Source organism: Styela clava, chromosome 10 (assembly GCF_964204865.1).
Source record: "Styela clava chromosome 10, kaStyClav1.hap1.2, whole genome shotgun sequence".
Classification (NCBI taxonomy): Eukaryota; Metazoa; Chordata; class Ascidiacea; order Stolidobranchia; family Styelidae; genus Styela; species Styela clava.
The window spans coordinates 5,201,475-5,214,470 of NC_135259.1; the positions used below are offsets into that span (position 1 = coordinate 5,201,475).

A 12,996-nucleotide genomic window follows, 5' to 3' on the forward strand; every position below is an offset into this window, starting at 1 on the left:
GAACAATGCAAAAATATTTTGTGGCCCGCGGAGCCGACAACCTTCGACCACCCTGTACTAGACCAAGCATACTGTGCGAATGCCGTCTTACTCTAGCCCCAGCGACCATGTTAGATCGTGATGAAGCGTCGACCAATTATCGCTCGTCAGCGCGGCGTCCATTATGCACATTTGGATTTTCTGAATTTCGAAACTAAACGTAGTCCACGATAATAATGAAGCCCGATTTAGCCAATAACGCTGTTATCCACAAATGATATTGTCTCTAATTTTTATGGAAATTTTTGTTCGCAATCGTAGTCGGGTGAACGATTGTTTTTCTCGAAATTAATTTAATTTAATCGTGGTTAATTTTATCGTCTTCATATTCTTGTAAGCATTTCCCATTTGTAGTAATTCAGATGCAATTAGAATGTTTTTGTCGTATTGCTCCATGCTGCTGGCATAAATATAAAATATTGTACTTAAATTTGAAGATAAAAAATCGGTAATAAGGCCGGACTCAATTCAATATAACAGGAAGTGAAATACCATAGTGACAGTCACTTAATACTGGTATGGGACTGGGGAAAGCAGTGCTGTTACTGTGTTTATGACATAACAGTAAAACTGTTCCCTGCTTATTTTCTCATATGAATTCCATCAAATTGCCTCAGTCCGGATACAAGTATAACACAATAATAACTGAGTATTGTAAGACCCACATATAAGTTGCAAAAGAAAGTTTTTCATCAATGCATTTATTGGTGATATCTATGACCTACATCTTTTTTATCATGATGGAAATAAGTGTGGCTCAGTGAAAAACTCTTATCATCCTTGCTATATAGCGTATTCAATTTTCAAGTTTTTCTCTTCTAGCTTTGAGTTTTTTTTGACATTGAGCAAACATACACATTCAAATAAAAAAAACTTAGTTGAAGCAGATTCGGAAAGATTCGATTCGAAAATGTTTGATTCGAGATTTGATTCGAAAAAAAATGTATCCAGAAGTGGCAACTCTAATCTTTGGTTAAATGTTTATTCCAAAATAAAAAAATAAAAATAGAGATTTACATATTAAAGTTATTAGTGTTCATTTTATATATATAATGTACCGCAAATATAAATTAAATCCGATAACTGAAATAATGATAAATCAATTGTCAACTGCTGAATAAAAAGGCTTGCCATAGGTGTATTACCAAATGCTCGGAAAAGTCTATATATATATATATATTAAATTGAAATCAAATTATTAATAAATTATATATTAAATGAGGTTTTCTGCCGAATAGCTCAAGATGGTTATAGTAGGTATACAGGATGACGACATGCGAGTTTATTTAGAAGTAAATTGCATTACCCTGATGCTTCATCATTTGCCTCGAAAGCAATTGCCGGTAAGTATTCAAAGTCTTTTTTAAATGACTTTGTTTAAATACCAGCGGGTATATAAAAACTCACAAGGCGTGTTTTGTAGCGATATGGTATTTTTGAACTCAGGTTAGCTTCCAATTGCCATATATATATATATATATATATGGTTATGTATTAAGGTAAACGTCAAACTGTTATGGTCTTAGCACTTGTCTGTTTCTACTGATTAAAAATCTGACTGAATTTGTGTTTTGTTTTGCCAATTTCATGAAATCCACGAATGTTTCAGTGGACCATTTAAAACAAATCTGAATAATAATCTCTTTCACCAATCCGATTCATCTGTCGTTGCTTCACTGTGGCAAAAAATCACATCCAGAATAGTGGCCGCATTTCAAAACCACGAGCAACAACAAAGAGTAAATGAAAGCAATTCAAAAAAGCATTTCGTGTAATATTTCAAACAAAATATATATTGTGAAGATGCAACCCTGAATGAAAAAAATTATTTCATATTGGTAATCGATGGCGTACGTAACGTACGTTAATTATTTAAAAAAAAAATTTTATTTTACGAAACTCAAGTAATTTAGGAATAATTAACTTTGTTTCGTGATTTAAAATCGAATTGAAGTAATTTTGGGGTTTTTGTTGCTGATGTTATTGTAACAAAACCTCCATTAAAAACTTCAATCTATCTCAAAAATTATATCGTACCTAAACCATTGATAGTGCTTATTCCGAGATTGCGCGAAAGCCTTTGTAAGCTTGTCTTGTTGTAACTATGTACGACTAAAATTAAGCAAGTGAAAATCTATCGTGGTATAGAATGTAGATCCAATTGAAGAAATCTTGTTTTGATAATAATTCTAGAATTGTAGATACGAAATATGCCAAACTTAATTACCTACCTCGGCGAATGATAATATATTATGCTGTATGTCACCTTGGGTATTTTGTGGAATAAACGTGTATTTGGAGCGAAAAAGGTTGCACAGCTGTTTTACTGTTGTTGGCTACTAAAAGTTACATTTGTTCCATCCATTTTAACACTAAAGTCGTTTTTAAGTTTGAGAGGCAAAAAGGTATGACTGCATGCATGCATGACACTATACTAGTTAATATATAGCCATAACCAAATTATTTTTGGGGTAAAAGGTTAACAGTGGCATCACAGACGCAAGAAGGCAAATTGAAGGACAATGCGTCCATGCTGACGAACGAACCTTTTTGTACATTTTAACTTCATTTATAACACCGCGAAGTATCAGTCTATTTCCGTACCATCCAAAAATCCATAAAGCATCGTTTACTCATGTTATGAGAATTAGGCTCGGTTGTTCTTGTTGCAGTGTGCTACACTTTGTGTCCGTTGTTTATATTACCTTATTATTACATTATTGTTCTTTGTGTTGTAATCACTGATTATTATCGCCAAGCGACAATGAACTGCATCAGTTACTTGCTGTTACAAGCATCAGACGGTGGTAATGTAATTATGTTGCATGTTGTTGTGTTTAGGTTAGAATTTAGATAAAGGCAACAATCCATAACCCTTTTTTAAATGTCCAAGATATGTGTCATTGTAGTAGCCTACGCTGTAGGAAATTTACGTCGTATTTCCGTACTGGATGGGTATACATATAGAACGGATCGTTTTGAAACCCGTTTTGACGTATTTTGAAAGACTATCAATTATTTCGATGAACATTAAGTTGGCTTGTGCAATGCGAATCTCGATTTCTTAGTTACTTTTGCTTTCATTGGTAATTGTTTGGCCTAGATATTTAAATTGTTTTCTGTGGACGTTGATTTTAGCTTGAATGTCTACTTTTTATTAACTGATGACTATTGGTTTTGTTTTCTTCACATTCATGCCAAGCCCATTTTCGTTCACTTGTTCTCTTCACTTCATCAAAGATTTTTTGAAGATCCTCGTCGGTGTTGGCCAGCGGGGTGGTGTCGTCAACGTGGCGTATGTTGTTGATGTTTCTGCCGTTGATGTTGAGACAAATCAATTTTGTTGTAGCCTATATATATCCGTCAACTTTCGTATCAGGGAAGGGTTGAAGCTCCTTTCCGATTAATTTGTAATTAAGCCATAGTGGCAGATTCAGAATGTTAACCAGTCAAGTGGGTCTTCGCAACCCTTCTTTACATAGCATTACTTTCAAATTTGAAAAATTATAAAAAGTCCGCACCATTCCTTAAATGCTTAAATTCATATTTAACAGAGTACTATCAATCAGGCATTTCGAGTGTTACTCTAATTTTGATATCAGTTACTCATATTCTATTCTATGCAAAAACATTTTCTTATTGGGAAAACAGTGTAAAGTTCTGGTATCTGAAACTGCTGGTATTTAGGTAACCTAACAAAGCGCAGCAGTGACCTTGTAGAATAGGATTTTCTGTGTTGCACCTGTTGGAATATTATAGAATATCGCAGGATATGCTGTGGAACATCAGACCAACGGGCAGTGTATACCAATAAAACTAGGGTTAACTGGCGTAGTGAAACGCACAAACAGATCATTTTAGCAGCGAAATGATATTTGAACAATGCTGCAAAAATAAAAATTGCTTGTCGCTGCAGTAGTGAAATTTTAACACTCGGGATATTGGGAAATAAATATCAGTTTTTATCTGCAAGGTATTTTTTGAGCAGACTATGTGTAAACAATGTAAACACAACTATAGCTATGAAACGTCGATGTACATATGCATATTAGCTTTATAGGTGAATCATTTTAGTTTCAGAAATAATATTTATATCGTTTACATGCCTTTTTTATTTTTATAGCAAAAATATGCGTTTAAAATCCTAAATCCTATTACCTTTGTACGGCAAAACATATTATAGTCAGCTTGATGCTTGCTACAATATCCTTGTATTATTCACATACTAATACAACAGCGAAAATGCATAAAGAATGGCTGAGCAGTCGTACCTAACCTCACCTGATAATAATTGCAAACATCCAGAATTCTGGTAATATTCAAGCAGCTATGAGAGTAATAGCATTACATTTAATAATATATTTATATCATAACGCTTAAAACATAAAACGTTCACCCAAATATACAAATAATCAACACGATAATTTCTGTATATGTAATAACGTCAAACTAAAATAACGTTTAAGGAAATTAGGTATAGCTTATCCTGTGAACTGACCCATTAAGATATCATTCGAATCGAAAAGTATTTGATTTAAGGTGGATTGTTACAAGTTTGCAGAATATCTAAATTTTCGTCTCGCCGCTTCGATGTAACTTGCGGTTAGGGATGGGTGTAAGAAAATCCATGAGTATAAAATTTCTTTTTTAGAATCACGAGGCTTGTTAGTACGCAGCTGTGCTGCTTCCATTAGTCCAATTTTTCTGGAAAGTTTTCTTGAAGTTGGATGATCACAAACACCATACCACATGAGTTGTTTGTCAACTCCTAATAATTGCAAACGTTTGCGTGCTGCATCCATCAGCAGTTTAATTCCTTTATCGGCAAACATGGTGCCGATACCTTTTCCTCTGTATTCATCATCAATAATTTGAAAATCGCCATAAATAATTTTCATTCCAAATTCATCCGCCAAATCATGCATTTTACCGACATAAGTCTCCATCTCCCACTCATCGTGTCTAAATTATAATGCTGCAGATATTACTACCGATTTTATTGGTCTTCGAAGAAAATATAAATATTATTGATAAAAAATATTTTTTTTATATTTTGGATAGCCATTAGACTGAGCATTCACTGCTTTCATTTAAAGAAGATAGTAAAAGGAGTATTTAGTTACGTTTAATTTCAAGTCTATTTTTGTTATGACATACAGGAATATCCAAAAATACAGCGCGAGCTGATTACATTAACGTCATATAAGATTTCAAAAAAAATTTTTGAAAACGTTTCGAGGTTGTGTGGCAATAATAAAAAAAGAAATGCTATAATTTATAATGTTTTTGTAGTTGTCAAGGTAACCATACTTTTGAAGTCTTTTCCATCCTTCTTCATCGATATCAGCAAAACGACTGTAAGCTTCTTTTAACAAATCCTCATCTTTCTCCATTGAGCATGCTGTCGCTCCAACTATTTTGAATTTGTCAGCTATCCTCGTTTTAATGAGTGCTAGAAATCCTCGCCCGTCTTTAAATATAGCTGGATATAGATATTCATAATACACAGCAAGAAATTTTCGTCTAATCTCCGGGTCAGGGTGTGTGTAAATATATAGAGGATCATTTTGAAAAGCTCGTTGACATATTTTGAAACTTGCCAACCAGTCAGTTTCATTACCATCAGATAATTCAATCCACATGCTAAAAAACAAGATAGCAATGCTTAAATATATGCAAAACGAATACTTTACCCAAATTTCCCTAAAATCACCTCCTGAACAAAGCTGAAACTGGGGAACGGCGACAGTAACTTATCAGTACAGACTGGGACCCGGTCTGTCCTAGGTTTACCAGGTCCTTTGACGATGATGATTCATACGTCCCAATGGTACTCAACCCTTTTTCTCTCGATTCTTATCCGATTCCTAAATTTCCGATTCCGATTCTCGATTCCAAATTTCGATTCTTCGACATAGCTTACAGAGAAATTAAACTATACTATATAAAATTAAACAAGTGCGAGATGTGCAAATAGATGGACACGAAAGCCTAAACTAAGTAGTATTGATTTTCAATCTGTCGACAAATCCCTCAGGGAAATAAATAAACGTAATAGCCTTCTAGTGGTAAATTACAATTTTCAGCCACTAAATATTTCTTAGCAATTGGTCCAAAAGGCAAAAATCTAATGCAATGTCAAGAGCTCAAATCGTTCATAAGTCTTTCTTTAAGTTTGATCGGAATTCGGATACGGAAAGCTCCTCTGGGATAAAAGCTCTTTCTGATGCAACGGGACACATAGTACTTTTAACGACAACTGCGATATTTAGATACATTTTTTTCGTTTGGTTGCCATCATTTTGACATTTTTTCTTGGGTCGCGGATATGGCAATGACAAGAGTTATATCATTCAAATATTTTGATGAAGTTTGCGGCGTTGTAGCAACTCCACATATCAGTTCATACATATATGTGAAGGACTTGTCACAAAACGTTATGTTTTTTGCAATCCAAGTTTTAACATTAGGAATCGATTCCAATGCACCGGAATCGAATCTACTCGATTCCACGAAGATTCGATTCCGGAGTCGATTCCGCCATCCCTAGTTGTGTAACATCAGACCAACGGGCAGTGTATACCAATAAAACTAGGGTAAACTAGCGTAGTGAAACGCACAAACAGATCATTTTAGCAACGAAATGATAATTGCTTGTCGCTGCAGTAGTGAAATTTTAACACTCGAGATATTGGAAAATAAATAGCAGTTTTTATCTGCAAGGTATTTTCTGAGCAGACTATGTGTAAACAATGTAAACACAACTGTAGCTATAAAAAGTCGATGTACATATGCATGTTAACTTTATAAGTGAACCAGTTTAGTTTCAGAAATATGATCTATTCGCATTTCTTTTTTTATTTTTATAGTAAAATATGCGTTATGCGTATTTACCAAAACCTATTTCCTTTGTACGGCAAAACATATTATAGTCATCTTGATGGTTGCTGCATGTGCAACACCTTTGTATTATGCGCATATTAATCCACCAGCGAAAATGCATAGAGGATGGCTAAGTAGTCGTACCCAACCTCAATGTCGTACCTAACCAAAGCAGTCGTACCTAACCAAATTCAAGCAGCTATTAAAGTAATATCATTACATCAAAATATATCATGACGCTTAAAATATTAAACGTTCATCCAAATATACTAATAAGCAACACGATAATTTTTGTCACGAACTGGCTATGTATAGATTACATCAACATCAACGCCAAATAAAGGTTTAGCTTCGACAAATAGGAATGGAAGTGGAATCGAGTAGATGATGGCTTTTTGATTAAATATACGCTATGCCACCCTCCGGCATCAAAAGACCACATTTGAACGACGGCTATTTAAAGGTGGTTTGTTACAAGTTTGCGGAGTATCTAAATTTTCGTCTCGCTGCTTCGATGTACCTTGCGGGTAGAGATGGGTGTAAAAAAATCCATAAGTATAAAATTTCTTTTTTAGAATCACAAGGCTTGTTAGTACGCAGCTGTGCTACTTCAATTAGTCCAATTTTTCTGGCAAAATTTCTTGAAGTTGGATGATCACAAACACCACACCACATGGGTTGTTTGTAAACTCCTGATAATTGCAAACGTCTGCGTGCTGCTTCCATCAGCAGTTGAATTCCTTTATCGGCAAACATGGTGCCGATACCCCCTCCTCTGCATTCATCATCAATAACTAGATAATCGCCATAAATGATTTTCATTCCAAATTCATCCGCCAAATCATACATTTTACCGACATAAGTCTCCATTTCCCACTCATCGTGTCTAAATTATATTGTTGCAGATATTACTACCGATTTTATTGGTCTTTGGAGAAAATAAAAATAATATTGATAAAAAAAATTTTTTTTATATTCTGGAGAGCCATTAGACTGAGCATTCACTGCTTACGTTTAAAGAAAATATTAAAAGGAGTGTTTAGTTGTTTTTAATTCCAAGTCTATTTTTGTTATGACATACACAAATATCCAAGAATACAGTGCGAGCTGATTACATTAACGTCATATGAGACTTTAAAAAAATGTTATCAATCGCGAATTGAAAAATTTCGAGTATGTGTGGCGATAATAAAAGATGAATATAATTTCTATTTTTTTTGTTGTTCTCACGTATCCATACTTTTGATGTCTTTTCCATCCTTCTCCATCGATATCAGCAAAACGACTGAAAGCTTTCTTTGCCAAATCTTCATCTTCCTCCATTGAGCATGCTGTCGCTCCAACTATTTTGACTTTGTCAGCTTTCCTCGTTTTAATAAGTGCTAGAATTCCCCGCCCGTCTTTAAATATAGCTGGATATAGATATTCATAATACACAGCAAGAAATTTTCGTCTAATATCCGGATCAGGGTTTGTGTAAATATATAGAGGATCATTTTGAAAAGCTCGTTGACATATTTTGAAACTTGCCAACCAGTCAGTTTCATTACCATCAGATAATTCAATCCACATGCTAAAAAACAAGATAGCAATGCTTAAATATATGCAAAACGAATACTTTACCCAAGTTTCCCTAAAATCACCTCCTGAACAAAGCTGAAACTGTGGAACGGCGACAGTAACTTATCAGTACAGGTACTGGGACCCGGTCTGTCCTAGGTTTACCAGGTCCTTTGACGATGATGATTCATACGTCCCAATGGTACTCAACCCTTTTTCTCTCGTGGCCCAATTTTGTTACACAAACAATTCTGTGGCCCATTAACTTATTCATGTAAGGGAAAAACTACAAGAAAAACAAAACATTTCTCTTTGTAAAGATAGACACTTCCACTTTAATAATTAAAATGAGAATTACCACTCTGTAGAAAAAACCGCATTATCGTTCAGTGCCACCACCTTATCTAAAACCTTCCGACTATCGCTGAGCAGGAGATCCCCTAATTCCCTAATTGCGATCACGGAACCGCAACAAGGTGGCAATTTTTGAATTTGATGATGTAATAACACAAAATTTTAAAGTGTTAAAACGAATCCCAAGCCTTCTAACGACAACAACAATCCTTAACCACTGGAATTTAACGAGAAAAAAAAAAATACTAATCAAGGATACTAACAACAACAATTTAACAAAACACGATCCATAGGTCCACTTGATGTACAACGAATATGTCGCTCAAATATTTAAAATAAGGCATGAAAAATCATGTTTTTCAGATCAAATCCATTCTGCATTGTCACTTTATATAACATTGCGCCTTTCACACTTTTCAATGTATAATTAATTAAGACAAGTTCGGTTTATCCCGTGGTCACAAAAATGCTAAATAAACATTTCCGACAATGCTACACAAATAAATACTTACTTTACTGATTGATACTTACCTTTCTGTATCTTTTGAGGACGTCATTTCAAATATTTTCGTTAGTAGTAGCTGATCAGTTGTAAAGACGCGTAAATATGAGTACTCGTTACACAATATCCGTGTGCGACAAAGTTGCAAGGCGTACAATTGTTTAGAGACCGACTGCAGTACGCGACTGGCAAAAACGTTTTATTGAGTTCAGATTTGGATATTGATATATGAAGCATTTCCGTTACGTAAGGTCTGAACAAAAACAGAAAATTCCAATGGATTTTTAATATTATTCCAACACTGACACCACCATTTTATCCCGTTCGTTAGCTTATGTAGGAAAAGACGGAAATAATATGTGTCCGTATAAAGTTTCAAGACAAATGATTTGAATGACTTTTGCTAACGTGTAGCATAGTCCGGGTGATTAGATTAAATACAGAAAATCACAGCTAAGGTGCCCGAGTTCGAGTTGCTGTGTAACTGCCACGCACCGCAACATGTCGTTGCGTGTCAACTTAAGAAAAGAAATCAAATATATTTTGAATAGTTTACTTTATGTCAATCAAAATTCCCTTGCATAATTCTAATTGTTGTATAAATCAAAAAATTATATAATCAGCGCTTTTGTCAACTGAAAACTGATTTCGCTTAAGGCTTGATTTTGTGTGACCATGTATTAAAAACATTTTTCTGTATTGTATTGTATTGATGGGGATGTTCGGCAGTTACCAAGATGTACAGCGGGCAGGGGTGGCCATTTCCGAATACTAAACTATTCCGAATACATTCTAAAATAATGTTTTCGAATCTGGAATTCCGAATACATTCTAAAATCGAAAATAACACATTTTTGGTTAGTTTATTAAAACCCAGTGAATTAGGAAATAAGCTTCAATAAAAATATCAGAATAAAGCCACAAACCAACAATATATGTACACAATGTAATTGATAGCTATCAATAAAGAATAATAGCAACTTGTGACACAGTCAATTTATTAAAATTATTCACTTTGTACAAATGACCATATGAAATGATAGCCTAAGAGTTGTCTGACGCTTTCTATCATTTACGATAATAGTCAAGTCTATTGACAAAAATACTACTTGTATTCAGATAATTGTGTATATTTTCTGAGAGTAATAAAATTTATTGTCAATACAGGCAACTGAAACAAGCAACAACAATCGAAAATCCATTATGCCTTTAAAAATTCTAATATTTAAGCATAGAGTATTCTATTACCTACCAGTATATTTGTATATTAATTTATGTGAACCATATTGTTATTATGTGTAACATATTGTTGTGTTTGAAATTAGAAATAAATTAGTAGAGGATAGATGACCACCACTGCCAGCCGCGCAGCCAGGATTTTCGAAATCGGAAATTCCCATTGCCGCCTGTAACACCCACCGCGATTCCGCGATCGTTAAAAGAGCCGCCTTTTCAGCGTATAATGATCATCCTGTTACGTAAAATATTCAATCCGTGACAACTACGAGATTCTAAAATATCTTTATATATTAATTTAATGTGTCCAACGTAACTCGCGGTTTCTTCTTCTTACGTCAAAAAAAAACAAACATTACTATTCGGTCCACGGCGATCTGTGACCTAAAAGTACGAGATAAACTGCCTGATGTATTTAATTTTAATACGTTTTTTTTGCAATCTTGCCAAGATGCCAACCCGTTATCGCCGTTAGAAAAATCTCAAATAATGATATAAAATCCTGTTAAGTGTAGAGTATAATTCATTTCATACATTGAATATACATATAAAGTTTAGCAGTAAATTAAAAATACATATTCATCGCCGCGATTATGCCACCTGTTAAGAGAGCCGACTTTTACAACAAATAATATAACAACGAATACAACGAGCTGTGCAAAGTGATGAATTCGTGACCGATACGGGCATATTTAAAATGTCTTGCTTTATTAATTTAATTGTCTTCAATTTAACCCGCGGTTGCGTCGACAAAATAAAATCCTCACCACTCTCATATTATCATATACCATTGCAATCCGCGGTCATAAGAATAAAAACGCGTGGTAAACTGCCCGATTAAATAATGTTTCGATCCGTATTTTGCGAATTCGGCAAATATTTAGATTTTATAAAATATTTAGCTCAATCGAAATGCTGCCACTCTGATTATTTTTAGATAAAACCGTTTGAAAAATCCATAAATCTTCTATAACATCTCAGAGTGAAATTTATTTCATCAAAATAAAATTGATTGAATATACTTTGAAAATATTCGACGGCAATTTAAAAGTAATGAATAATCAGGCAAATCCCGCCCTCAATTCGTGACGATATGTTTCTAAACGCCGACCAAACATAATGTGTGCCAGAGGCACACGGAATTCTGCGATTTTCACTGCCTAGAAATGCGTTTTTTAAATTTTCGCGGGCCTCAATGAAACTTATATTGTCCACGGTTTTATTTTCAGTATTTTAAATTGCCGCTTTTCAATCAAAAAGTTGCGTTGTCTTTAGAAACTCGCCGCAATTCCGTGCGCAAAAATAAAATAATTGTCATCGTTATCGTGGAACAAATTTGTGAAAAATTTTCGTTTTAGAGAAATAACACAAACGTAAAGGCATTTACGGCCTAAATAACACGTTACGCTGATGAGTGATGAAAACAATCACGCGCAAGTTTCTATCGAGAATGCTTTCATTCAACGGGAACGTCTTGAGAGCGGCGTCGAAAATGTGTGACGTCACACAAATATCCGATATTCTTATGAACGCTAATTCCGATATTCGAATAACGAGATATTCGAATACTTTATTCGAATTGGCCATCCCTGACAGCGGGCAGTGAATGTGAACATTTTTAAAGTACTGGACTAAACTATACTAAGCAACAAGCCATGTTTTACCTATTTTGATTGTTTCAGAGACAGTGACATTATTTATTGAACAATCGTGTATATAGAGATAAAATACACACACTTAAGATGAAATGCTGCGATTATGGCATTGATTTTCAAATCAAAGCTATTTTAAGTGACCCTCGCATTTTCCTTTAACTGTACTTGATTTTTTAAAGTCCACCAAAAGAGTACTCACAATATTATATTAAATATTCCAGTTGACATTCAACTGCGGCAAACTTACCTACCTCGCTGGAGCATAACAATATGTATGTACAGCGGGTGCTTGTGGTAGCATTTCAGATTCTGGTCATTTTGTGACATAAACTTCCAAAACGTTGCATAGCTGTATCACTGTTGTTGGCTGCTAAAAGGTACATTCGTTCCATTCATTTTAACACTAAAGTTGTTTCCAAGTTTGATAGGCAAAAAATATGACTGCATGCTAGTTTACTGTCTGCCAGAATACTGTTCTACAGTGTTGAATATTTGCTGGCACAATTTATTGCAAAATTACTAAACTAGGTAAGTTTCTTAGCTTGCCTAACGTTTCCAAAATTAACTACCAATACCTTTGGACAACCACCAGGTTCAAAAATACAGTTTAGAAAATGGAGAAATGCAAATGAATTTATATACATTTTTAGCATAAAGATAAGCAGTTCATTTTTTACGAGTTATCATGCATGTGGACGATTCCCCGGCCCTTGACCGCTGAAAAATAAAGTCGCTAATGACGTTTGCGGTTGCATTTTGTTTACATTT

At 34.4% G+C, this 12,996-nt stretch overlaps 1 protein-coding gene across 2 annotated transcripts; it reads right to left on the reverse strand.

Annotated features, from left to right (window-relative positions):
• Window positions 1–4,227: 4,227 nt before the first annotated feature.
• Window positions 4,228–9,504, reverse strand: LOC120338306 (uncharacterized). Of its 2 annotated transcripts, none has more exons than XM_078117320.1 (3): window positions 9,367–9,504; window positions 8,162–8,494; window positions 4,228–5,001 (listed from the first exon to the last, which is right to left on the reverse strand). In XM_078117320.1, the coding sequence occupies exons 1-3, from the start codon at window positions 9,390–9,392 to the stop codon at window positions 4,587–4,589; spliced, it is 774 nt and encodes a 257-aa protein (XP_077973446.1). In that variant the 5' UTR covers window positions 9,393–9,504; the 3' UTR covers window positions 4,228–4,586. The 2 variants fall into 2 exon arrangements, with proteins under 2 accessions (XP_077973446.1, XP_039262222.2); XM_039406288.2 differs by lacking the exon at window positions 4,228–5,001 and adding an exon at window positions 7,052–7,807.
• Window positions 9,505–12,996: the final 3,492 nt, after the last annotated feature.